The sequence below is a fragment of the Coffea arabica genome, chromosome 6e, assembly GCF_036785885.1.
Source record: "Coffea arabica cultivar ET-39 chromosome 6e, Coffea Arabica ET-39 HiFi, whole genome shotgun sequence".
In the NCBI taxonomy this organism is placed as follows: Eukaryota; Viridiplantae; Streptophyta; class Magnoliopsida; order Gentianales; family Rubiaceae; genus Coffea; species Coffea arabica.
Window position 1 is genome coordinate 5,632,239 of NC_092321.1, and position 25,288 is coordinate 5,657,526.

The 25,288-nt window shown below is 37.2% G+C and overlaps 1 protein-coding gene across 4 annotated transcripts; it reads left to right on the forward strand.

Moving 5' to 3' along the window:
* The first annotated feature begins 18,020 nt into the window (after positions 1-18,020).
* On the forward strand, positions 18,021-23,675 carry LOC140003815 (probable glutamate carboxypeptidase AMP1). Of its 4 annotated transcripts, none has more exons than XM_072054721.1 (10): positions 18,021-19,207; positions 19,968-20,210; positions 20,872-21,024; positions 21,131-21,199; positions 21,535-21,622; positions 21,761-21,844; positions 22,002-22,090; positions 22,464-22,577; positions 22,694-22,828; positions 23,177-23,675. In XM_072054721.1, exons 1-10 carry the CDS (start codon positions 18,248-18,250, stop codon positions 23,357-23,359), a joined length of 2,118 nt encoding a protein of 705 aa, XP_071910822.1. In that variant the 5' UTR covers positions 18,021-18,247; the 3' UTR covers positions 23,360-23,675. The 4 variants fall into 4 exon arrangements, with proteins under 4 accessions (XP_071910822.1, XP_071910823.1, XP_071910821.1 ...); XM_072054722.1 differs by having other exon boundaries at positions 18,070-19,207; positions 22,464-22,571; XM_072054720.1 differs by having other exon boundaries at positions 18,113-19,207; positions 22,464-22,571; positions 23,162-23,465.
* Positions 23,676-25,288: the final 1,613 nt, after the last annotated feature.

The following is a 25,288-nucleotide window of genomic DNA, read 5'->3' on the forward strand; positions in this document are numbered from 1 at the left end:
TTTGACAACTTGTTGGAGTTTTGTATCAAGTGATATTATTTTATAAGGTGTTAGGAGATAATTAGAGGTTATCTAGATAGATTAACCTTTGGTAGACAAAAGGATAAGATTAAGCATAGAAAAGGGCATGTGTCATGAAACTATTGGAGGGTGGATTTTGACTTACTATTCATCACCTTTACCAAATACCAAATTTAACCAAAATCATCTTCATTCTTCATGCTTCTTGGCCGAAAACATTGAGAGAGAAAAGAGAGAAAACCTTTCATTTTATCACTTCAATTCTTGTCCAAATCTTGAGTTTCAACCATTAACATCTCAAATCACTCCATAAAAACTCTTTGCTAGGAAGGATTCAAGTGGTTGGTGGAGTTGTTTTGGAAGAAAGAAATCTAAGCTATTACATTTCTTGAGGTATTAAGGTATGGTGTGTACAAATTCATAGTTTGTTCTTAATAATGGTTTATTAGTGGCTTTTTGTGGCTAAATATGATGATTTGTAGTAGGTTTGATGGTTGGAAGTGGAGTTTTGATGGATTCTTGATTTATTATTGATTTTTCTGTTTTTATATAGAAATTATTGTTTAGTCATGGATTGATGGTTTGTTATAGTGTAAAATGGAGTTGGTATATGTTGGATATGATTGGTTGCGAAAAATTTCTGATTTGGTGCGGAAATTCCAGTTTAGGGTTTCAACTAACCCTGTTCTGCCCGTTTCTGTTCGGCCATGATAGAGGCCAAATTGGCCTTAGGTTAAAACATGAAAGTTGTAGGAAATGATGTTTTATAGCTGTCTGTAAAATTTCAACCGAATCCGAGTACTGTAGCATGTGAAAATATAAAAATACCCCTAACTACCATAGGTAGAGTTCGGTAGACAGTGTTGACATTTCACCAATCTGACCGTGTCTGTTCACCCTGATTCGTACTGAATTAGCATTTGGCCAAAACACAGAAGTTGTAGTGCTACGTCTTAGCTTTCCAACGGCTCTAAAAACGCCTCAATCGGACTCCGGTCGCCTGAGTTATTGTCGTTTAAGCATAGTGCAGTTAACTAGTCTGATTGTGAGACTCTGGTTCTGTAATTTGAAATTTTGATCTGGCTACACTATGAACTGGACTGAGTGGTCTTCATCAAAATTGTAGCCCTTTATCTTAGCTTTGAAACGGTATAAATTTCACACCAATTCGATAAGCATAGTTTCGGTTGTGTCCGATACGCTAAGCGACGTCAAATCTGTTTTTTGTTTTAGAAACTAAACTTTATTTCCGGACATTTTCCTAACTTGATTTTGGTACTTGTACGACTTTGAACGTATTGAACGGCTATTGAAATGAGATTATTTTGTGTGTGACATTGGGGCTGATTTGAGGAAAAATGAAGCCATGATGGCTGGAAAAGTAAGGAAATTTAGGGAAAAATGCTGTCCAATCTGCTAGGCCGTCTGATTCCTTTAAGTTGGAGTTGCATTGTGGTAGAATGAGGGGGTTTGGGGTTGTTTGTAACTCTCGTACCAACTGTTATCCGTTTGCCCAAAAATTTCATTTTTATTCTTTTGTACTCGTATATAACTTGGAGAGGCACCCGATTAGTAATCAAGTCTCACTTGTGCATTCCGTTTACTTGGTTTTGGATGTGGAAACTTCAACTACTTTACCTTTATTATTCTTAGGGTTTCACGGTGATTAACGCCACTTTGGGTGAAAATTTTAAAGTACCTGTACTTGCACTGGTGAGTGTACCACTCCCCTCATTTGTTGCTTAACTTGATTTCTGCACCTGCAATCTGTGATTTGAATAACTGTACTATCTGTTTATTCTGTTTGAGACGAGGGTGTACTTTATCACACTCGTTCTCTTGTCTGTCTATATATCTATTTATTGTGTGTAATCTGTTATCTGTATCTGAGTCTGTTCGGACGTCGTTTGGAGGCTGGTATCCAACGACCTTTCTGTGACCTCTGAGCTCAACACCTGTAGCTAGTTACTCGAGTCGGACCGGCAAGGATCTGGTCGATTAGATACCGAACCACGGTAGTCTATATCTGGGAATCTTTGGGTATTGAGACTCTTGATTCCGGTATACTCAAGTATTACTACTTCTGTTTCTGTTGAGGTGTTCGGATCCGGTAAGGGGTATGTTTGGTGGACGAAATTTGGTGTAAAGTGGAGTCTACGGACATGTTGATTCTATATACGTCTACGGAGAGTCAACGGGTTTGGATCAAATCCTGCCATGGAAATCTGGATCCTGAGAGCCACTTGTATCCTTCCTATTTGAATCATTGTGTCTAATTGCTTTACTTCATATCTGGCATGTATACCTGATCGGTTAAAAGTGAAATGCTAAGATTTGATTGCTATTATTTTGGTACCTCATTGAGCGTAAACTCACCCCCTTCCCGTTATCTTTGTTTTCCTTTCAGGAGCAAATTTTGAATCCATGATCTTGGAAGAAATGGTCGAGCTAGTGTAATTAATATTTTGTTAAGCTCTTTTGCAACCAAAACCCGAATCGTATTTTATGTATATGAATACTTTGGCTTGTATTTTAGTGTAGTTAATTTGTCAAAGATTCCAATGCAAATATATGTATAAGTGTTTAACATTGTCTATTAAATGTATTCCGTTAAAACTATAATTTTATGATTTGGTAAGCATGTTCTCACCTTAGTAGTTTTCGATTGTTCATTTTCTTTGGATACTATCGCGCGTGCTATGTTGGGTTTGTGTGATTCGACTCCGTAGTCCTGGCGAGAGTTGGGCAGGTGGTCCGCCAAACCCTTTGGTTCACCTTAGGGTGAGGTGGAGCTGTCACAGGTGGTATCAGAGCTGTTTCGCGTGGTTTCTGCGCGGAGTGAGTTTGGGTCAAGTGGTGTTATGGTTCTGATTTCGTGAATGTGTCTAAAGGTATAAGTGCTCTTTTGAGCATAAGTTATGAATCGTGCACGTTATAAGTGTAAAAATCTTTATCATAGTACCTGATGAAATTATATATGTATGTCGGGTAGGAATCGTTACTATGGATGATTTACTCTTGGGACCGGCCGACTTGAGTTGTGAATTATCCTATTTGGGGATTTTTGTACCCAACTACTAAATAGATGAAAGTCTAGGTTAGAAAGGACTTGGACGAACTAGACATTTGATTCTATGGAATTTCATGTGATTTGTTCGAGTGTTAGTAAGCATGATTAACCTGGGTTAAGATATAAATTATGGTATTCTCGTAGATTATTGATGGAGGCCTATAGGGGAAATAGCTTTTCGTTAGTTGCTTTTGTGTTTTTGACCTAGTTCGTCTATAATATTTTTAGGTGACCCCGCTACCCTCATGGATCTCTTTTGGTTGTATCTTGCTGACTGCTACTGTGTGACTGGTTCGGTACAGTTGTGAGAACCCTAAAAATGGATATATAAGCTAGTGCATATTTCATTTGCATTTCTTTTATTCCTTAATAATTTCTAGCATTACTTTTAATTGTTCGCAATTAAGAACGTAAAAATAGGTCTATGTGAAAAATAATATAATTTTCCTAAGTTATGAAATTTCTTGGTTTTGCTAAACTAAAGTAATATCTTTAGAGTTAGATTAAATTTTTCGCCTTAGCATAAAATGTTAGAATACTTAAATTCCCTTATGCGAAATTAATGACACTTGAGTCGATAAACTTACTATCTTAAAACAAATTATTTAAATTCCAATGATTAATTCCAATTAGTTGCTAATGTTAAATGTTAATAGGAATTTCCGCGTTAAGATGAAAAACAATGAATTTTAGATAAATATTATACAAGTATGCTAAACATACCTAAGGCGTGAAAATTTCGATAATTATAGTCTTAGCCTTCTTTGTTTCCACAATAAGTGCGTAAAAATAATTTTTATGTGCAAGTTGACACACTGGTGGTAAATTATTATTTCACTTGACTTTATATTACTAAATCGATAAATTTCGAGTTAGACTAACTCTATTTCTTAAGAATAAATAATTGGATATTCTGATAACTAATTTAATCGCTAATTAATGTTAGGGACCTTAATATTAAAGTGTAATCGATAAATATTCGATAAAAAATGGTTTAAGTATACTAGTGTATAATTAGGCGTTCAAATCACACTTGGGGATAATTTTTTATTTTAAGATTAGAATGGAGAAATTAAGTTGAGATTAGGGAGCAAAGTGAAAAGACTAAAATGCCCTTGCAACCACAACATTTCCATGCAAACCAAACAAACCCTCTGACAGCAATTTCAATCACCGCAACTATCGGCCAATCACATTTTCTCCAATTCGATACGCAACCGATTCTTACAGTCAATCCCTTCTCCTAAAACCGCGGCACCATATACCTTTCTCTCTATTTCACATCTCAAACCACAATTTCATTTTCCTCTGCACAAACTCTCCGCAAACCATTTCCTCTTCCTTCTTAATACCGAGATACCGCCTCTTCACCAATTCCATTTCCTCTGCACAATTTCACCGCAGCCACTACACTTCCTCTCCACAACCACATCTTATCTCTTCCTCTGCCTTGGACCGAGAGTAAAGGAGAGAGAGTTACTTTGTGAGCTGCATCCGAGAGCAAGGGAGGAGGGAACGCGAGCTGCAAATATTTTCTGGTTCTGCCGTGAGCTGGAGTGAAACCAGGGAGCAAATTTTCGGTGAGCTTCACCATTCTACACCTCCATCTCCAACCAACCGAACTCAACCTCACCACAACACCTCTCCAGCCGCAACTCAAGAACCAGGACCAGCCGACTTGCGCTTGAAGCCGAGAGGAAGGAAAGAAAATTCTAGAATTTTCGTGTGTGAGCTTAGCTGGTATTTGAGGTAATTTCTGGACTAATTAGGTTGATTACTAGTAGAGAAAACTATATCAGAGCTTGCATGTATGGATTGTTCAGTCGGTGGATGAAATCAAGCCATTAGAAAAATTCTGTTTTGGCTAAAAGTTTCTGCCGAGGAGCTGGTTTGGAAATGTAGTATTATTTCTGATTCCCTGCGACAATCTGAGCTCAATTAAATGTTTAACCAACTAAAAACAAGAAGGTTAAGTCATCTAGGAACATGCATGTGAGTTTAGGCAGCCGGATTTGGAATTAAGAAAAGAAGAATTTCTGTTATGCGCAAGTGATGGAACTGCCGAGAGCTTAACTTGATTAATGCAGCTTGATTTGGTTTAATTTTATTGTTTGAGCTTATAATCATAATTAGCTAGTTAATAACAAGTTAATTAGGCTCTGCAGGTAGTTAATTAATTAGTTTAAACCAGAAAAATTCTGTTTTGATGAAATGTTGCTGCCGAGAAACTGAGGTGATAATGCAGCTCCATTTTTGTTTTTTCGTGGCAATCTGAACACCTAAGTGTCATTAGCTGAGTGAAAACTTGAAGATTAAGACCATGCATGTTGATTTGTGCATTCGGATGATGTTGTTAAAGCATAAAAAAATTCTGTTTTGAAAAGAAAATAGTTGGCTGAGAATCGATTAAGAAACGCATGATGTAATCTGCTTTGTTGTGGTAATCAGAACCTGAAATTATGATTAGCTAACTTAAACTTGGATGATTAATATGATTAAGGCCTTGCATGTTAACTCTGTGCAGCCGGATGATGAATCAAGAAACATAAGAAATTCTGTTTTTATGAATTGTTGCAGCCGAGAGCTTGTCCTGCATTTTACAGCTTCATTTGATTCAATTTTGTTGTTTTGAGTTTGTAACCATGATTAACTAGTTAATAACATGATAATTGAGCTTTGCATGTAGCTAATTAATGAGTTTAAATCAGAAAAATAAAATGAATTAGAAATCTGCTACACGTATGTTCGACCGAGGCCAAGCTAAACAGAATTTCTGGATTTGTTTTAGATGAGTATAATTGTTGTTTGAATCTGGTTTTGATATGGAAATCTTTACTAGCTAGCTACGTGTTTGCATGTCCTAATGGAGTACTTAAAACTCTGTTTTAACCGAGGAAAAACTGGATTAAGAACCTCTAACTGCTGGAAAATTTCGTAAGCTGCCGCGAGTCTTGAACCTGGAATTTTGAGGTTCAGGATTGTTGTTTGAACTTAACTACGAACTGGAAATGTTAAATTGAATAGATAAGTTGATGCATGACAAATTTGAGAATCTAAAACCATGTTTTAGCCAAGGAAAAGTTGGATTTATAAAACCCTAAGTGCTGGAAAGGTATTGATAGCCGAGGGGTATGAACCAGAATTTTCAGTTTGTCTTTGGAAATTTTTATTGGTTTCTGGAAATTTATTTTATTTTTCCCTTGGAATATGATGGTTTAGAACCACATAGGAGATGTAAATTTTAAGTTGTGTAAGTTGTTTAGCGATGAAATATTTGATACATTGAAAGATTGAACCAAAAATGTTGGTATATAAATGCTGGAATTTCTTTTGTGATAGCCGAAGGTTGAGTTGGAATCTCAGCTTGGTTTTGAAATTTTTCTTTGAAACATAATGGTTGAAAATGCCTGGAATATGTTGTTTTAGAGTTCTATAAGAAATGTATGGATGGTTTGAATAAAAACCTTATGGTGTTAAAAGAGGAAAAGGAGTTTTTCACAAGTGAACAATGAGTTTCCAGATTTTCGGATTTCACTGACCAGTCTCAATAAAATGCTTATATCCTGGTGTAGGAAAATCCGATTAAGGTGCCGTCAGTGGCATTTGAAACTAGAGTCATGGACCTTTGTTCTGTAGAAATTTTATATTTTTCCCCCATGTGTACTGCTGCCCGTAACTCCTCAAAGTAGGCCGCCCTGCTGGAATGTCCTGTTTCTTCATGAAACTGAATTTTGACTTGGATCGAACCTTTAGCTTATTTGTGATTTGAATTCCTGAATTGAATTGTGATTGGAAGTGATTGATGGTTGTCAAGGGCTAATGATTGATGAAGCCCTTGGCCATTTGAATGATTTTATAAATATTAAAGGGTGATGACATTTAATTGCTGGAATTTCTTGGAGGTCTTACCTTCATTTTGTTTTAGTTAAGATGTGATATGAGCTTGCCAAAACCAAGTGCTAATGATTGACGAAGCCTTGGTCATTTATTTTATTCTTGATTTGAAATGAATCTATTGAAACCTAGGGCTAATGATTGACGAAACCCTAGTGAGATTTCTATTGGAAATGTTAGTTTGTTATATTAACGAATCTGAAATATTACGTGCTTACAAATCAGAATCGTAAGGAACCGTTTTGGTCCTGTGAACTTGAGAAAGTTCTAAACAAGCTATTTAAATATATTTTCATTCTAGTATGGTACGATAAAACTTTGCACTGTATGTTAAAGTTAGAAATTTCGTGTAGGGATTTTCTAAACCTTGCCAACTCGATATTTCTCCTTTAAGCATAGGCTAGCCTTATTACTTTTAGAAAATGATTTCACTAGTTTCAAAACCCTAAGTCTTGATCTATTTCCTTTTTTTTCCTTAAAATTGTCCCTGGCTAATTGTCTAGAGGAAAATTTTCAAAATACAAGATTTTAGTGACTTTAACTAAAAATAGCAGAGAACTTCCTCGGCAAGAAAACTTATTCTAAATAAAATAGTACTAGCCGCACTCGTATAGAGAAAAATATTTTTAAGGAAAGCCATATAAAACATTTCCTACTTTTACTAAATTTCAATCCTAAGTGGATGGTCGAATTGTTTCAAGAAAATAATGCTAGTTACCCTTTTCTAAGGAAAAGTATCTCAAGGAAAACTATAAGAAACATTTTTACTACTTTTGTCAAGTTTCAACCTAAGTAGATTTTTGAAATTACTTGAAGAAAGTAAAACTAGTAATATATTAGATTATTCCCTATACGAATAAGTTTAAAAAATTGAATAGAGAACTTATAGTTTCAAAATTTGGTTTTTAGGATATTGCGAGGACGCGGAATTCGATTCCCAACTTGATATCTGAACTTCACTCTTGGTGAGTGTCCCTGCTTGTTCTATGCCTACTTGATTAAAGTGTTTTCTTGACTTGATATGTGATAATTGGAAAAATGGTTTTCTGATCCATCGAAGTGGGCAGTGTGTACTTTACCGCACTAGCTCTTTCGAGTGGTGGCTTGCTTGAAATATATTCGTGAATATCCTGCTTGCACTATCTACATGCTTGACGCAACGTCGTTGGGTGAATCCCTCGACCAGTCTATACTAATCTCATGCTGGACGCAACGTCGCTGGGTGAATCCCTCAACCAGTCTATACTAATCTCTTGCTGGACGCAACGTCGTTGGGGAAATCCCTCGACCAGTCCCAGGTATACTCGAGTACTACCGCTCTCATTTATTTTGTCGTGCGGGCCCGGAGCTGGGGTATGTTCGGTGGCCGGAGCTAAGAAAAATAAGAGTATCTACATGGATTTTAAGTAGTGAGAGTTGACGGAGGGTCGACTACGGTAATTTTTGATGAAGCAAGGAGAATGGTTCCTGAGAGCCCCTGTATCCTATCTTGTGCTGTTACACGCTTTCCTATTTGTTTACTTTAATTAAAATCGATACGTGATATTTGTTTTATTTGATTGCATGTTTTGGGGCACCACTGAGATTTAGCTCACCCCACGTTTATTTGTTTTCCTTGACAGGTTCTGGAAATTGAAAGTTTTGAAACTTATCCATGTTTTGTTTTGGGATGTATTTGTATACTATGACTATTTGTGTGGGCTGTAGTGTGTTAAATTTGGATAATGTACTTTTTATTTTGGATTGCCACTTGAAGCTGGAAAATGTGTAAAACTTAATTTGGATGCTTGGCTTGATTGTTGTCTTTTGTTGTATGAATTTTTTTTTAGTTGGGACGGTACGATTCTATTCCGCAGTTCGCAACGCGTGAAATGTTTAGGAGCCGTCGTTTGGCTATTTTAAATCGCTGCTATCTCTGAAGTTAATGTGGTTTTAGTGACGGTCTTCTTCGGAGGAATTGTTTTGAAATAGATTAGGTTATTCTTCGAAAGGTTTTGGGTTAGAATGCTTGCGTGAGTCCTGGCGAGAGTTGGGCAGACGGCCCGCCAACCCTTTGGTTCGCCTTAGGGGGAAGTGGGGTCGCCACAACAGTTATTTTATGTACATATGCTTTTGATCTGTGTGTACCTCTTATTACTTGTTTATACCTATAATTATCTTTAATGTTATATTTTCGCTTCGACCCTAGATTGGTTAGACCAATGGAGGGTACTCGTAGTGGGCGCGGACGTAAGAAACCCTTGAATGAAAGGGGTAATCGAGAACCAATACCTGAACCAAATCTTGAACCTAGGGTTGACCCAAATATTCAAGTAGCCGCTGCTATCCAGCGCATGACTGATCTGCTAGCCCATGTAGTGGAACACCGGGGACAGAACCCTAATCCTCAATCTGAAAATCTTGGTAACCATATAGAGGGCGAGGATAGAGCTCTTGAAAGATTTCAGAAGTTCTACTCACCAAAATTTCTTGGAGGCCCTGATCCTGACGTGGCTGAGAGGTGGCTGAAAAAGATGATCGGTATTTTTGTCGCGTTACACTACACTGAGGAGAGACAGGTGACATTTGCTGTCTTCCAACTGGAGGGAGCAGCCCGTTCTTGGTGAAATATTATAAGACTTAAATAGGAACGAGAACAAACACCGAGAACGTGGGCGAACTTCATGAGAGAATTCAACGCCAAGTTTTTCTCTCCTCTAATCCAAGAAAAGAAGGAAAATGAATTCATTCGGCTCCGTTAAGGAACCCAAACTGTAGTCGAGTATGAGAGTCAATTTACTCGGTTATCTAAATTTGCTTCCGAACTGATTGTAACCGAGCAAAGGCGGATAAGGCGTTTTGTCCAGGGACTCAATGTTGAGATTCAGAAGGACCTGGCGGTAGCCCAACTTAGCGCCTTTAGTGATACTGTGGAGAAAGTCCAGCGGGTTGAAAATGCATTGTTACATGTGAGGAACTTTCAAGCTAAGAAAAGGGGTTTTCCTGGGAATAGTTCCGCGCAAGAGGGTAAAAGTACACCCTCTGATATTGAAAAGGGAAACGGAAAAATACGACAACCGGGGATGTCAAGTGGTGTCTCACCGGGAGGTTCGGTCTCTGCTACTCGTGGACCCTGTGGATATTGCGGAGGGCCAAATCATACGGAAGGGAATTGTTGGAAGAAAAAAGGAAAGTGTTTGCGATGTGGAAGTGCCGATCATCGGATTGCTGACTATCCAATTCGATTGCGAAAAGGAAAAGGGACCCCGCAACCAACTAAAACTAACTCTGGACAGTCGGAAGAGGAAAGGACTGGATCGAAGGTACTGATTCGGGTGTATTCTCTAGAGCACCATCAGGTCCCTGACTTGTTTGAGGACGTAGAAGATACAATCCGTTAGTTATCTTAGATTTTGATAGATCCCGTTGATAAGAAAATTTCGAGAACAAAATTTCTTTAACGGGGAGAGAGTGTAAGGACCCGTAAATTTTCCTAATTCTATCTTATTTATTTTATTTCCTCGCGTGTATTTTTCTTCATTATACCCTACTATTTCAATTTTTTAGAAATTTTATAAGTAAATAGAGTTTTTAAATCATTTTTCTAGGTTAAATTTGTTCATGATAAGTTTGAAGTGTATTATTGGCGTGGGACCCGCTAGTGCGGTAAATGCGATATATTTTTGACAACTTATTGTAGTTTTGTATCAAGTGATATTATTTTACAAGGTATTAGGAGATAATTAGAGATTATCTAAATGGATTAACCTTTGGTAGACAAAAGGATAAGATTAAGCATAGAAAATGACAAGTGTCATGAAACCATTGGAGGGTGGATTTTGACTTACTATTCATCACCTTTACCAAATACCAAACTTGACCAAAATCATCTTCATTTTTCATGCTTCTTGGCCGAACACATTGAGAGAGAAAAGAGAGAAAACCTTTCATTTTGTCACTTCAATTTTTGTCCAAATCTTGAGTTCCAACCATTAACATCTCAAATCACTCCATAAAAACTCTTTGCTAGGAAGGATTCAAGTGGTTGGTGGAGTTGTTTTGGAAGAAAGAAATCTCATCGACTACATTTCTTGAGGTATTAAGGTATGGTGTGTACAAATTCATATTTTGTTCTTAATAATGGTTTATTAGTGACTTTTGTGGCTAAATATGTTGATTTGTAGTAGGTTTGATGGTTGGAAGTGGAGTTTTGATGGATTCTTGATTTATTATTGATTTTTCTATTTTTATATAGAAATTATTGTTTAGTCATGGATTGATGGTTTGTTATAGTGTAAAATGGAGTTGGTATATGTTGGATATGATTAGTTGCGGAAAATTTCTGGTTTGGTACAAAAATTCCAGTTTAGGGTTTCAACTAACCATGTTCTGTCCGTTTCTGTTCGGCCATGATGGAGGCCGAATTGGCCTTAGGTTAAAACATAAAAGTTGTAAAAAATGATGTTTTATAATTGTCTGTAAAATTTCAACCCAATCCAAGTACTGTATCATGTGAAAAGACAAAAATACCCCTGACTGCCATAGGTAGAGTTCGGTGGACAGTGTTGACATTTCACCAATCTGACCGCATCTGTTCACCCTGGTCCGTACTGAATTAGCATTTGGCTAAAACACGAAAGTTGTAGTGCTACGTCTTAGCTTTCCAACGGCTCTAAAAACGCCTTAATCAGATTTCAATAGCCTGAGTTATTGTCATTTATGTATAGTGCGGTTAACTAGTCTGATTGTGAGACTCTGGTTCTATAATTTAAAATTTTGATCTGGCTACACTATGAACTGGACTGAGTGGTATTCATCAAAATTGTAGCCCTTTATTTTAGTTTCGAAACGGTATAAATTTCACACCAATTCGATAAGCGTAGCTTCGATTGTATCCGATACGCTAAGCGACGTCGAATCTGTCTTTTGTTTTAGGGTCTAAACTTTATTTCCGGACATTTTCCTAACTTGATTTTGGTACTTGTACGACTTTGAGCCTATTGAACGATTATTGAAATGAGATTATTTTGTGTGTGACATTGGGGCTAATTTGAGAAAAAATGAAGCCATGATGGCTGGAAAAGTAAGAAAATTTAGGGAAAAATACTGTCCAATCTGCTAGGGCATCTGATTCCTTTAAGTTGGAGTTGTATTGTGGTAGAATGAGGGGGTTTGGGGTTGTTTGTAACCCTCGTACCAACTGTTATCCGTTTGCCCAAAAATATTATTTTTATTCTTTTGTACTCGTATATAACTTGGAGAGACACCCGATTAGTAATCGAGTCTCACTTGTGCATTCCGTTTACCTGATTTTTGATGTGAAAATTTTAACTATTTTACCTTTGTTATTCTTTGGGTTTCACGGTGATTAAGGCCACTTTAGGTGAAAATTTTGAAATACCTGTACTTGCACTGGTGAGTGTATCACTCCCCTCATTTGTTACTTAACTTGGTTTCTGCACCTGCAATCTGTGATTTGAATGACTGTACTATCTGTTTATTCTGTTTGAGACGAGGGTGTATTTTATCACACTCGTTCTCTTGTCTGTCTGTATACCTATTTACTGTGTGTAATCTGTTATCTATATTTGAGTCTGTTCGGACATCGTTTGGAGACTGGTATCCAACGACCTTTCTGTGACCTCTGAACTCAACACCTGTAGCTAGTTACTCGAGTCGAATCCGCAAGGGTCTGGTCGATTTGATAATGAACCACGGTAGTCTGTTTCTGTGAATTTTTGGGTATTGAGACTCTTGATTCCGGTATATTCGAGTATTATCACTTCTGTTTCTGTTGAGGTGTTCGGACTCGGTAAGGAGTATGTTTGGTGGACGAAATTTGGTGTAAAGTGGGGTCTATGGACATGTTGGTTCTATATACGTTGACGGAGAGTCAACGGGTTTGGATCAAGTTCTGTCATGGAAATCTAACTCCTGAGAGCCACTTGTATCCTTCCTATTTGAATCATTGTGTCTAATTGCTTTACTTCATATCTGGCATGTATACTTGATCGGTTAAATGTGAAATGTCAAGATTTGACTGCTATTATTTTGGTACCTCATTGAGCGTAAGCTCACCCCCTTCCCGTTATCTTTGTTTTTCTTTCAGGAGCAAATTTTGAAACCATGATCTTGGAAGAAAGGGTCAAACTAGTGTAATTTGTATTTTATTAAGTTCTTTTGCAATCGAAACCTGAATCGTATTTTAAGTATATGAATACTTTGGCTTATATTTTAGTCTAGTTAATTTGCTAAAGACTCCGATGCAAATATATGTATAAGTGTTTAATCTTGTCTATTAAATGTATTCCGTTGAAACTATGATTTTATGGTTTGGTAAGCATGTTCTCACATTAGTAGTTTCCGATTGTTCGTTTTCTTTGGGTCCTATCGCGTGTGCTATATTGGGTTTGTGTGATTCGACTCCGTAGTTCTGGCGAGAGTTGGGCAGGCGGTCCGCCGAACCCTTTGGTTCGCCTTAAGGTGAGGTGGGGCTGTCACATATTATAAATATATTATTATATAATATTAATAAATTTATAATATATATTATATAAATATAATTATATTTAACTAAATAATTATAATATATATTTATATAATATACTAATATTGTAATAAAATATTATAATTATAATATATTATATATATGTATATATTCTAATACAAATATAAATATATAATATGTATAATATCATATAAATATTAATTATACTAAATATTATGTAATTATAAGATTTTGGAATCACACTTGGGTTTTGGACAAAACCCAACCTTTTACTAAGGAATGGAGAGATGCCAAATTTTTAGAAATCATTCCAAAATTTCAATTCTCATACCAGTGAACCAAACACCAACTATGGAGTTTATTCCATTACTTCATTTCGATACCCTTTTACCAAACGCCCCCTAATTTTAACTCCTTGAATTCATTAGGATGCCATATGCAGCCTGTTGATACTTGTTGGTTATTTTGGTTGATTGAGGAGGACCCAACTATGGGTCTGGCCTACTAAATCGGCTTACATACTGTTAGAGAGGATTGGAAATAAGAACTAGCTATTCTCCATTTCTTGCAGGTCCAACAATGCTAGTTTGATTGGCACCTCATTTCCCACTTTGCCTACTGCAAAATTGGCAAAGTTGTCGATGGTAAGCTGCTTTTGTGGATTGGTCTCCCCTTCAATATGGTAATTGATGAACATGGTACTCAGACGGCTCTAGTTTTTTTGGATAGATACATTATGCATGCCTTACATCAGAATCTTTCCAAATATTTCGCGAGGAAAAGCATCTTTCATGATTGTGTAATTTGGAGGTTATCTTTTTCAGGTGAATGCCCCCGGTTGGAAGCTCGTGGGTAATGCTTTTCCCACTCACCGAGCATCAACGTCCACGCTCGATTGATAGTGATTTTGGGATGCTTTTTGGCACGAAAATGCAATTATGCAAAGGTGAGATTGGATTGATTCTCGTTGCTTTTGACACAAATGGTTGCATCCCATAGCAGATGAATAAAAATCAAGGAAAAGTTTCGAGTCTTTTTCGGTCTTTGTGCCAATACAATAAGCTTCAAGTCTCTTTCCTGGACAAAGCCCTGGCAAATTCCCTTTTACGGTGCGCTCAGAGCCACACATCCGGTATTCCGTGTATCGTTCCAATATGAAATTAAATTCATTTCCAAGACCAGCAGCGCCAGCCATATTGATCCATCCGGTCTTTTTCTTTCTTTCTTTCCTTTCTTTTCTTAATGATCACTCCAAAGTGGCACTAGGAACCAAAGTATGTTCTTGTCCTGCCTTAGCATAACTTGATTCCATAATTACTCTTTTTTTAAAATAAAAAAGAAGACGTCTTTAAATCCTCCTGCTTGCTTTTTCTTTTTTTAAAAAAAAATTTTAATTTCTGTGTTCCATAGTTATCGAGTAAAAGATAGTAGTAGTTTTTTCCCCCAAACTATTTCTGCCAAGTAGCCTTTTGCTTTTCCAAACTTTTATGCCTAAATCTTCATCCATTATCCTCTCAGCCTTAGGTGTTATTTAATTTAATGAGAAATAGCCACCAATAAGAACTGGCTGCAATGAACATATGTAGTGGCAGTCGATTCCATGCTTGACACATTGCAAGCAACAGAATCCAGAGCGGGGCCAACCCAAAATTTTGTCTTTGCAGCAACTACTACTCCCTACCAAAAAAAGGTGCTAAGCGCTGACTGTCAAATGATGTAAAAAAAATATATTATTTGCACTCCAAAATAATTCTTTGACACTTTTTTTTTTTTTTTTGGGGGATGAACACTTCATCTATCTTTCTACGCTTAATAAAATGCTAAAATGATCGGGGATATTTTTAGAATGCAAAGACTACTTGCCGTCAAAAGATGCTCGGCAAAAGTTTACAAGATATATTGCTCCTCCGAAGTCCAAACATTTACTTGTAGGATGCGTTTGGGTGATTTACTATTTGTAAAAAAAAAAATTTATTACATCATAAATATATTTTTCAATCACTTTTAAATATTTTTAATCATCATTGTATCTCACATGCATCACATCAGAAAAAAAAAGTATTACAGTATTTTTTCAAAAAATATCTCCTATCTAAACAAAATATCTCCTATCTAAACACAGTTACTTTAATAATGGGGAAAGAAAAGGAAGAAGAAAGTGGCACTTGGCTTCCATGAGAGAGATATTAATATCCTCCCTCAAATAAAAGTTGAGATATTTACAAAGTGACATTTTGACCTAAAAAAAAGGTTGAGATATTTAGAAAGGATTATTTGATACACATACTCTAAATAAAATGGGAAGCTCTTTTTTTTTTTCTGTTAATGGGTGTGTAACAATTTATCTATTTATTTTTTTTTCATTAAAAAAATGGGTAATATAGAACGATGGGCCATGAGATTTGTTCATTTTCCATCGTATTTGGTTCACAGTAAGTCGACAATTCTCCATGGGAATGCAAGCTGCGCCAGAAATGGCCCATTAAAGTTGTGGGCCTCCGAAGCTGTTTGGAATTGGTAAAATCAGAGAGGGTAAATTGGCAATTGACCCGACAGGACGTACACGGTACACTCTCTGCACTTCCTGGAAGCACCTGAAACTAGCCACGCCGCCACCACTAGTCCCCCTTTCATAACTCACAGTTTTTTGTATGAGTGTTTCGATAAATGGACTCTGCGAAGACACTTCAAAAGCCGGCAACTTTTGAAGTGCTCCGCAGCACTTAACTACTAAACCCCCCAAACCCCCCAAGCGATGTGGGAACTTAACCCCACAGGGTGCCCCGCTGCTAAGACTACAGTCACTAGTCACTAGTCACTAGTCACTAGTCACTAGTCACTACCACCACTACAGACTACAGTCAATCGCTTCTTAGGCCAGCACAAGTTCACAAAGACAGGTCACTTTTTTTTTTCTTTTGTAGAAGACAGATCTGTGTTTTCAAATTTTACTGTTGATATAGGGTCGTATTAATCGACAATTTGTTATAATTTTGTTTCAATAAATTCAGTGACATAAATAGACAATTAGACATTATTGTTCTTATCTGAGTGGAGAAAATAACTGAAAATATATAGCATGGTGTTACAAAATGTACATGCATGTGTTTCAAGAATTAAAGCAACAATTCTTGTAAATAGCTAAAAAAAAAAAGGTGAAAATGTGAAGCTAAAATATTGGAAAGAATTACTATAAGCAATCTATATGATCTTGAGAGGATATTTAGAATTACGGTGATGATAGGAGTTGAATTTATTTTAATATATATATATATATATTAAAAAAAAAAAGTCACCGCTTCTGAGAAAAGCAGAGTCCATTCCGTGTTCATGTTGATGTTGATGTTGATGTTGATAATGGATGTTTTTATCGTTCCATGCATGAACTCGGCCCGGACCGTACATGCTACAACAGCAGCATGCATCATGCATCCGGCTCATCTCCTCTCTCCCCATCCCTCTTTAACTTAAAAGCTTTTCATTTTGCTAAGAACTTTGTAGTAGTACGATGTTCGAATTTACTAAATTAGGTAAATTTCTTCCTCTTTGGATAATACTACTAATCCTTTTAATTTTGGTAAAATTTCATACGCGATTTTGATCTCATATTAAATGATGTGATTCAGACAATTTCTCTGAACTCTTTTTTTAAAAAAATATCAGGACTTGATACCAAAAACTACTACTACTACTACATAACTAATAGTTAACCAACGAGTTTTAATTCAATGGTCACCAAAAAGGGATTAAAAAAATCTCTTCTTCAGAGTTATAGGTTAGGGATTTCAAATTTCACCTGTTGTGAAAAATATTCGAAGGAGGTGTCAAGTTAACCTTTTAGTTTAGTCGGGTTTGTGTTGTACCCGTCAAAAAAAAAACGTAACTAATAATTGTAGCGAGGTAACGAAAAAAACTCTATTGGACAGTTGCAAATTGAATAATATTTGTTTAAATAATATTTTACTTTTATCATAAACATATTTTTCAATCCATATTTTTATATTTTTAATTATCTTTTTATCATCACATATACATTATTATATCACAAAAAGTGTTACATTAATTTTCTTAAATAATATTTTATCCAAGCACACTCAAACTGCTGCTGTACATAAAAGTAGGACTATTAAAAATAAAATTTTAAAAAACAAAGCGTAGTAAATCAGGATGTTAGCGGGTCGGATCAGGCTGATGATGAACAGTTGAACGCAACATGATTTTAGATCTTCAACAAATTAATTATGGTGTTTAGGCATTGCTTTGATTGTCAATGGCTTACGGGGGAGGGCAGCTTAAACCTAAAGGCTTTTGTAACGCAATTTCCGAGCAGCTTGATTTATAAGTATAATTTATTTACACATGCCACTTTAATCAAATACTGATTTTAATTTTTCCTGTGACTTTAGCAACCACTAGAAAATTTTAATCTATGATTCTTTAACAAAGCTAGTAGCTGGTAGTGTATCTTATTTTACACGAGTACTATTGAATTAAAACCCAGTGTAACTTCTTTCATCAATACATACAAAAGCAATTAGTAGCAGTAGTATGTATGCAGGAGTCTTTAATTATCTTCCATAATCACACACACACACACACACACACTACTGCTTTCTATACATACTGCACATGCCAGCTGACAAATGTTTGCAGAGTGCAGCAAAGAAGATTAACTGAGACAACCGACTTAAAAGCCTTCCTTCTTCTTGAATCCCCACAACGATTCCACCATTTCCACCACCCCCACCACCGCCGCCGCCGCCACTTTAATCATAATGCTTCATAAAAACAACATTACCAAAATGGTTTTCCCTTCCATATCATCCTTCTCCTTTCTATTTATTCTTGCCTTCTTCCTCCTCCTCACTCTTTACACCACCCTCCACCGCCCCACCACCACCGCCACCCCCTCAAACAAACTTCACCAGAACGACAGGCCTCATTCCCTTCACTACCAGAACATCTTCCTTTCTTCTGCCAGTAACTACACCCTCGCCACCTACCTCCGCCACCTCACCCTCCAACCCCACCTCGCCGGCACACCTCCCTCTCTCCAGACAACCCTTTACGTCAAGTCCCATTTCGAAGCTCTCGGGCTCGAAACCCACGTCTCTAACCACACCGTCCTTCTCTCCTACCCTTCTTTCTCCTCTCTTACTGCCCACTTTAGCAACGGCTCCTCCCTTGACCTTCCTTTGTCCGAACCCGGATTCTCCGGCGTCGTGAAGGCTTACCATGCCTACTCTCCCTCCGGGTCGGCTTTGGGTCAACCCGTGTTTCTCAACTACGGGAGAGAGCAGGACTACATTGCGCTGCGGGGGCTCGGGGTGCAGTTTAAGGGCTGCATTGGAATCGTCCGGAGAGGCGCCGGGTTGTCGAGAAATGCAGCGGTGGAGAAGGCGGCAGCGCACGGGGTGGCGGCGGTGCTAATGTACACCGAGGGAGAGAAATTCGCAGGGGTGGAGAGAGGGACTGTGATGAAGGGGTTGGGGGACCCATTGAGCCCCGGGTGGTGGGCTGGGGTCCAGGGCGGTGAGAGGTTGAGGTTAAATGACCCGCAGTTGAACGAAAGGTTTCCGGCTATTCCGTCGATGCCGGTGTCGGCTGATACGGCCGAGATCATATTGAGTTCGATGGAGGGGGCACCCTTGCCCCAAGAGTGGAGGGAAAATCTAAAGAGTAATAAAATTGGACGCGTTGGGCCAGGCCCCGTTTTGCTCAACTTTACATATCTGGTGAGTTGGTGGCATGGTAATACTACTTTATTTTCGTTTGTTAGGATAGTAAATGGCCAGTTGTGACGTATGAATGTTGATCTGTTGAGTAGTTGTTTGTCTGAGTGTGTGATATATGGGGAGTTTTTTTTTTTTTTTTTTTTTTAAAGACGATGGATGATAGTAATTAGAATTTGTATGATATGTTTGACTGCTTTTCTGGTGGTTAGGATGCATATAGCTTTCCTTGTTTGCGTTCTGGATTTGGGTTTTCTAACCGTTAATCGATTCTTGAAGTTTGACTTTTGATGGAATACTTTAGCTTGTATAGCTCCTTCAGAATTTCATTGAACTTAATTAGTTTAAGTTTTGGGCTGTGTAATTTTTTGACTATCATTGGGTCATCTCGTCATCAAATTTCATTTAGTAGCACTTAGCGCAGAGCTTCTGAGCTTGCTACTACCCTACAAGGCGAACATCTAAGAATTCTGCATTTGGGAATCTTTCGAAGAACTTGTATTTTGGTGCACAATATGCTGCACTAGTCCTTGCTGAGTAATAATCTTATATACTGGTAAAGTAAATGGATACCATTTTGATAAGTAAAAGGAGATACACTTTGTACTTGTTACTCTGCACCAAATTTCTAATCTGAATATGGCATCTCTAGCTATTAATCAATTAGGATTGGAAATTTAACTTATCTCTTCATTAAAAGTGCTCTGACAGTGGAGCAAAAGCTGCAAGAAGCAATATTACTGAACGTTTTTTTGTCTTTCAGGGTGAGAAGAAGATGGAAACAATTCATAATATTTTTGCAGTCATCAGAGGATCAGAAGAGCCTGATCGCTTTATAATTCTCGGCAATCATAGAGATGCATGGACTTATGGAGCTGTTGATCCTAACAGCGGAACTTCTGCCCTACTAGAGGTTGGCCGTCGGTTTGCTCTTCTGATGCGTTTGGGTTGGAGTCCTCGAAGAACCATCGTCTTTGGCAGTTGGGATGCAGAAGAGTTTGGTATGGTAGGTAATATTCTATCTACAATCTTACTGGCCTCTACAATTGGTGCATGTCAATAGTAGGAAAATTCTATGACATGCACCATTGAGCTTTAACTAGTTAAAATTGTCATTTATGTAAAGTCTCTATGAAATTAGGAATTTACATTGTAGGCAAAGCACTTGACTAGCCTTATCCTATCAGCTGAAGGCAAATGTTTTAAAATTCTTTAGCAAGTATGTAGTATGCGTAGAAAACACGGTCCCAAAGTGTTCACACAAGAAAAAAAAAAATCTTGTGTCCTTTTTCACTTATCCTGTGAACTGAGTGGGGATATGTGGTGGAATGCTCGTGAGGTTTTCTGATATTTTGTTGGATGCTGGGTCTATTCAGCTATTTACTGAAAAGCTTTTTGCTGCAAAATTGCACAATAAGGAAGAGACTATAATCCTGCTTCATAGTAGTTTATTCTGTACTGGATGGCCTACAACTATAATGCTGAATCCAGAAAACACACATGCACACAAGCAAGTGCACGCACACAGACTCTCTCTCTATTTTGAAATTCCTTAGTTTTTATATTTGTGGATAGTTACAAACTTTTGGAAACCATCAAATTAAGTATCTTGATATTCTTTCCAATTATCATTAATGACTCATTTGGCTATGTATTTATGGTTTCAGATAGGGTCTACTGAATGGGTGGAAAAGAATTTAGTGAGCCTGGGCTCTAAAGCCGTAGCTTACCTTAATGTGGATTGTGCTGTTCAAGGGCCTGGGTTCTTTGCTGGTGCAACTCCTCAGTTAGATGATCTTCTCTTTGAGGTCACAAAGAAGGTAAGTAGGGAGCTCAACTGTGAGGAGTTGCTTATCTCGTCAGTTGGAATATTTCAGCAAAATTTTATTTTCCACTGATACTGACAGGTTTCTGCATCTTTTGAAGGTTAAAGATCCTGACTCGGAGAACATATCAATATTTGAAACATGTAAGGTCACCAATAGAGCTATCAATGTAAGTACAAGCTATTCTTGTTTTTCTTATTGATAATATGATATTTTCTCTGCTATTCTCTAATTTTCTGGTTGATGATATGATATATCCTCTCTTTTGTCCCAATGTATGCATTTATTAGTATAAAGTCTAGAAATTTAATGCTTTTAACAATATGTTACACTTAGGTTTCAAGTTGTATATGGGGTGAAATATCTTTATTTGATTCTGCATGATTTACATTGATTTGAAACCTTTGCTACACTATTCTGCCCATGGAGTACTGTGTTTATTTTCTACATGCCGGTGATGCCAAAAGTAGCTGTCTCTTAAGTGAGATTGTCGTTTATTTGCAGATACAGAGACTTAGTGGAGTTGATTCAGACTTTGCCCCGTTCTTACAGCATGCAGGGGTCCCTTCTATTGATTTATACTATGGCAGAGGTACATCTCTTTAGTGCTTCTGTAAAGTTCATGTTTGGCTCTTTTGGAAATAAAAGCAAATAAGAACTCTTGTTTTGAGCTATCTAGTTATTTATTCTTGAGTGCTAGTTTGCTGATGACAGTTTTAGCACTTGGCAGATTTTCCTGTTTATCATACTGCTTTTGACTCGTATGACTGGATGGTGAACTTTGGAGACCCACTATTTCAGCGGCATGTTGCTGGTAGCCTTTTTTTTTTTCTGGTTCAATGTTTGCTTGTCATCTTTACCAGTTTTTAGTATCTCAATAATTTTGTTAATTTTGTGATAGAAGTCTCCTGGTTAGATTTGTACTGGAACTATATTCAGATTGCCTGTTTCTATCCTTCTATATATTGCAGTCAGCGGTGTCTGGGGACTGCTTGCTCTTCGCTTGGCTGATGATCCAATTTTACCCTTCAACTACCTCTCTTATGTTGCTCAATTGCAGGTAACTCTTTCTCATTTTCTTTCTGTAATGTGCAGAAAAGTTATGGCAGATGTGCTCATCAAAGGGTTTCAGAAATGCTTTTTAGTGTTTGTTTATTTTAACAGCATGCACTGTTTTCATCTTCATGCTGCAAAACCTGGGAAATTTTGGTCAAGTGATGGGCACATGCTCATAGCCCCTACTCTTTGCATAAATGTGAATAATTATGTTTTGTGTTACTATGATGATCTTTGAGAAAATGAATTCTGATTCAAGCTGTTCTGATGGTTTATACCTGATTTCTTCTCCTGCTGGATTCATGCCGACGGTTTACATGCAAAATTTTATTATTATTATTATTTTTAATTCAAACACTTCAAAAAATTTGCTGCAGGAATATAGAAACGCATTGAGCAACTTTTTGGAAGGGGATATCTCATTGAATCCTATTACTCTGGCCATTCAAGACTTCAAAGCTGCAGCTGACGAAATTGCTGAGCAAGTAAAGGTTACACGGAAATTCTTTTCTGTAAATTAATAAGTAGAAAATTGTACATTCTTGGACAGATTTGGCTTTGTAATTCTCTCTAATTCTGATAGATTATTTGGGTTACTTTTGCACAGAAACTGAGTGAAGATGAAAGGATGGATGAGTTTTCTGTGCTAAAGAAGCGAATGTTAAATGATCGGCTGATGTTTGCTGAAAGAGGCTTCTTGGATGCTGAGGGGCTTCAGGGATTGCGATGGTTTAAGCATCTTGTAAGCGTTTGCTTTCTGTTTGTTGAATCATAAATCGTATTCTGTTATACGGTTACCACGCAATATTCAAAAGTTAAAGACTGTTAACGGGGAGAGAACTTGCCGCCTTAGGTGTCTTTGCCTGGTTTTTAATACTTTGAGGAGGAAATTGTAGTAAATTACTGAAGTTACATATTTGACTTGTGATGATACTACCAGCAGGATAGTCCATCTCTTTCTCCCCCTTGTGGGGATCAAACCAAGTCTCACGGCCAATTTGGCTCTGATTAGTTGGGCCCTTGAATAGCCAGTCTGGTAGGTCCCGTGAATTCTAAGTCTTGATGTCATACTTAGTTCTATTCAATGCAGATATATGGGCCTCAGATTGATGGTGGAAGTGAGCTGAATTTCTTCCCTGGAGTAGTTGGTGCTATTTCTCGAAACACGGGGATGAACAAGGGGGAGAGGCAGGAAGCCATCCAGCATGAGGTTTGGAGGGTTGCAAGGGCCATTGAAAGGGCAGCTTGCGCGCTTAAAGGCAGTCTCACCTAGAATTGTTGTAACAGGACATTTTGCTCCAGACTTTGTATATAGGATAATTCCCCTATCGCCCCCCCACCCCCTTCTCTCTCCTTTCTAATTTACCCAGTTGTTGCTCTGTCCCTGTGCCCTTCTTCTTGGCCCTTTACGATTTTACAGCGGTGGTTGCTGGGTACCGGGTTTGTGAGTTCTGACCAAACCAAAGGGTCGAGAGAAGCAGCAAGTTATATATGTACACCAAAGGCTGATTTGGAAATGGTTCCCCCTTGGAAGCTATATTGTGCTCAATCAATTCCAAGTGTCTGGGATTAATTTACGGGCACCAATATTTTCTTTTCCTTCTTCAAAGCTTTGATATAGTAGTTCTGACTTCTGAGGAATGGTCCTAAGAGTGTGGAACAGGCCAGCATTGATATCCATCCTCCTTGTAATCTCAAGTTGCGAGTGTTGGTTGAAATGGCCCAAATTTCCATACATAGGGTTACTGCCGTTTTCTTCATTTGTGCTGCTTGCTTAATCAGAGCATTCAGTGTATGGATCTGGTCGGACATGACTTATATCTACAGGGTGTCAATTGTCGATTGGAAAGGATAAAAAGGGATGTACCAAGAGCATTGGGATAATTTCAGAAACCTCCCCTGAGGTTTCATGAAATATCACTAAGCTCCCTTCACGTTTTCAAAATCTCTCTTACCACCCTTTGAATTGACATTTTGTTAACAATGTCAGCCCCTCTAACCAAAAGTATTAATAGAAAATGCATTTTGAAGGAGAGAGAGTGTTTTAGTTCCCTTAATACCCTTAAGCAGACCAAAAAAAATCTATGCAAAAAGTGAGGGGGTCAAAGTGTGAAATGCATGAAAATTGGACTGCAAGTGAGAAAGGTGAATGACCGTTAGGAAGGCAACGGTTAGTTTTGGCTTCCTAGCAGCAATATTAAAAGGTAGAAATAGCTTTAGAAAATGGGCAGATTGAGAGGAAATTAGTAGAAGAAAATGATTAACTATCAAAAAGTATGACATTTTACTCTTATTTATTTGTTTGTACTATGTTATTTGTACACCTTCTTTGAACTTTAAAATTCTGTAATCAACAATGTAAATAGAAAAATATATATTTGACTTTTTTTACAAAAACTCCTAAGAACAACCATTCAAAACCACCCCAATTTTTTTCAATATATACAAAGTTAGTTTCTTTTCAACTCACCCTTGTTATAAGGGTATTATTATTGGACGTATGCATAAAAAATTTTGACATTACGAAGAACATTATCGTAGCCACATGTTCTGATTATATCAGTGTAAGGAAGAAAATTGAAAGAAAAATAAAAATAAAACAAAACATATTAAAAAAGATATCGAAAGGGTAATAATAAGGATCCTATTCTCGTTTCTAAATTTGCTACCAGTGTTGGATGTCAAAAGGAAATGGTGCTGATTTCTTTACTGTTTGGATTGTAAATTATTTGAGATATTTTTACTGTAACACTTTTTGTGATGTGATGTATGTGAGATTAAAAGGTGTGTTGGAAATTGTAATGATGATGTAAGCAAATAAATTTTGGCAAATAATCCTCTATCCAAACAAAGGTATAATAGATTAAGAAATAACTAGTGAACTAAGGTAAGTACGTGACTAAAAGCAAAGGTGGCCATGGGTAATTTTAAAAAAATATATCTATATTTGGTTATATTCAAAAATTATCAAGACGCTTGCACAATATCAATAATGGTTTATACTTTATACTAAGTGCACATGAAAAGTCAAAACTATTATGTATTGGCCCCAAATTCAAGTCAAATTATAAAGTCCAATGTTAAAGGAAAAAATTGAACTAGAAATCAAAACATTATTTTTTGTAAGTGGGCCAATTGTTTCCCGGGCTTTAGGCTATTACATGCTTTTTTTTTTTTTTTCTTTTCATATGCTAAATAATTG

Excerpts from the sequence above, each read along its gene's own strand:
- LOC140003815 (XM_072054719.1), top strand. The coding sequence starts at position 18,248 with ATGCTTCATAAAAACAACATTACCAAAATGGTTTTCCCTTCCATATCA. Across the intron at positions 20,211-20,871 it reads ATGCAGAAGAGTTTGGTATG|ATAGGGTCTACTGAATGGGT; the intron begins GTAGGTAATATT and ends TTATGGTTTCAG. Across the intron at positions 21,025-21,130 it reads TCTTTGAGGTCACAAAGAAG|GTTAAAGATCCTGACTCGGA; the intron begins GTAAGTAGGGAG and ends CATCTTTTGAAG.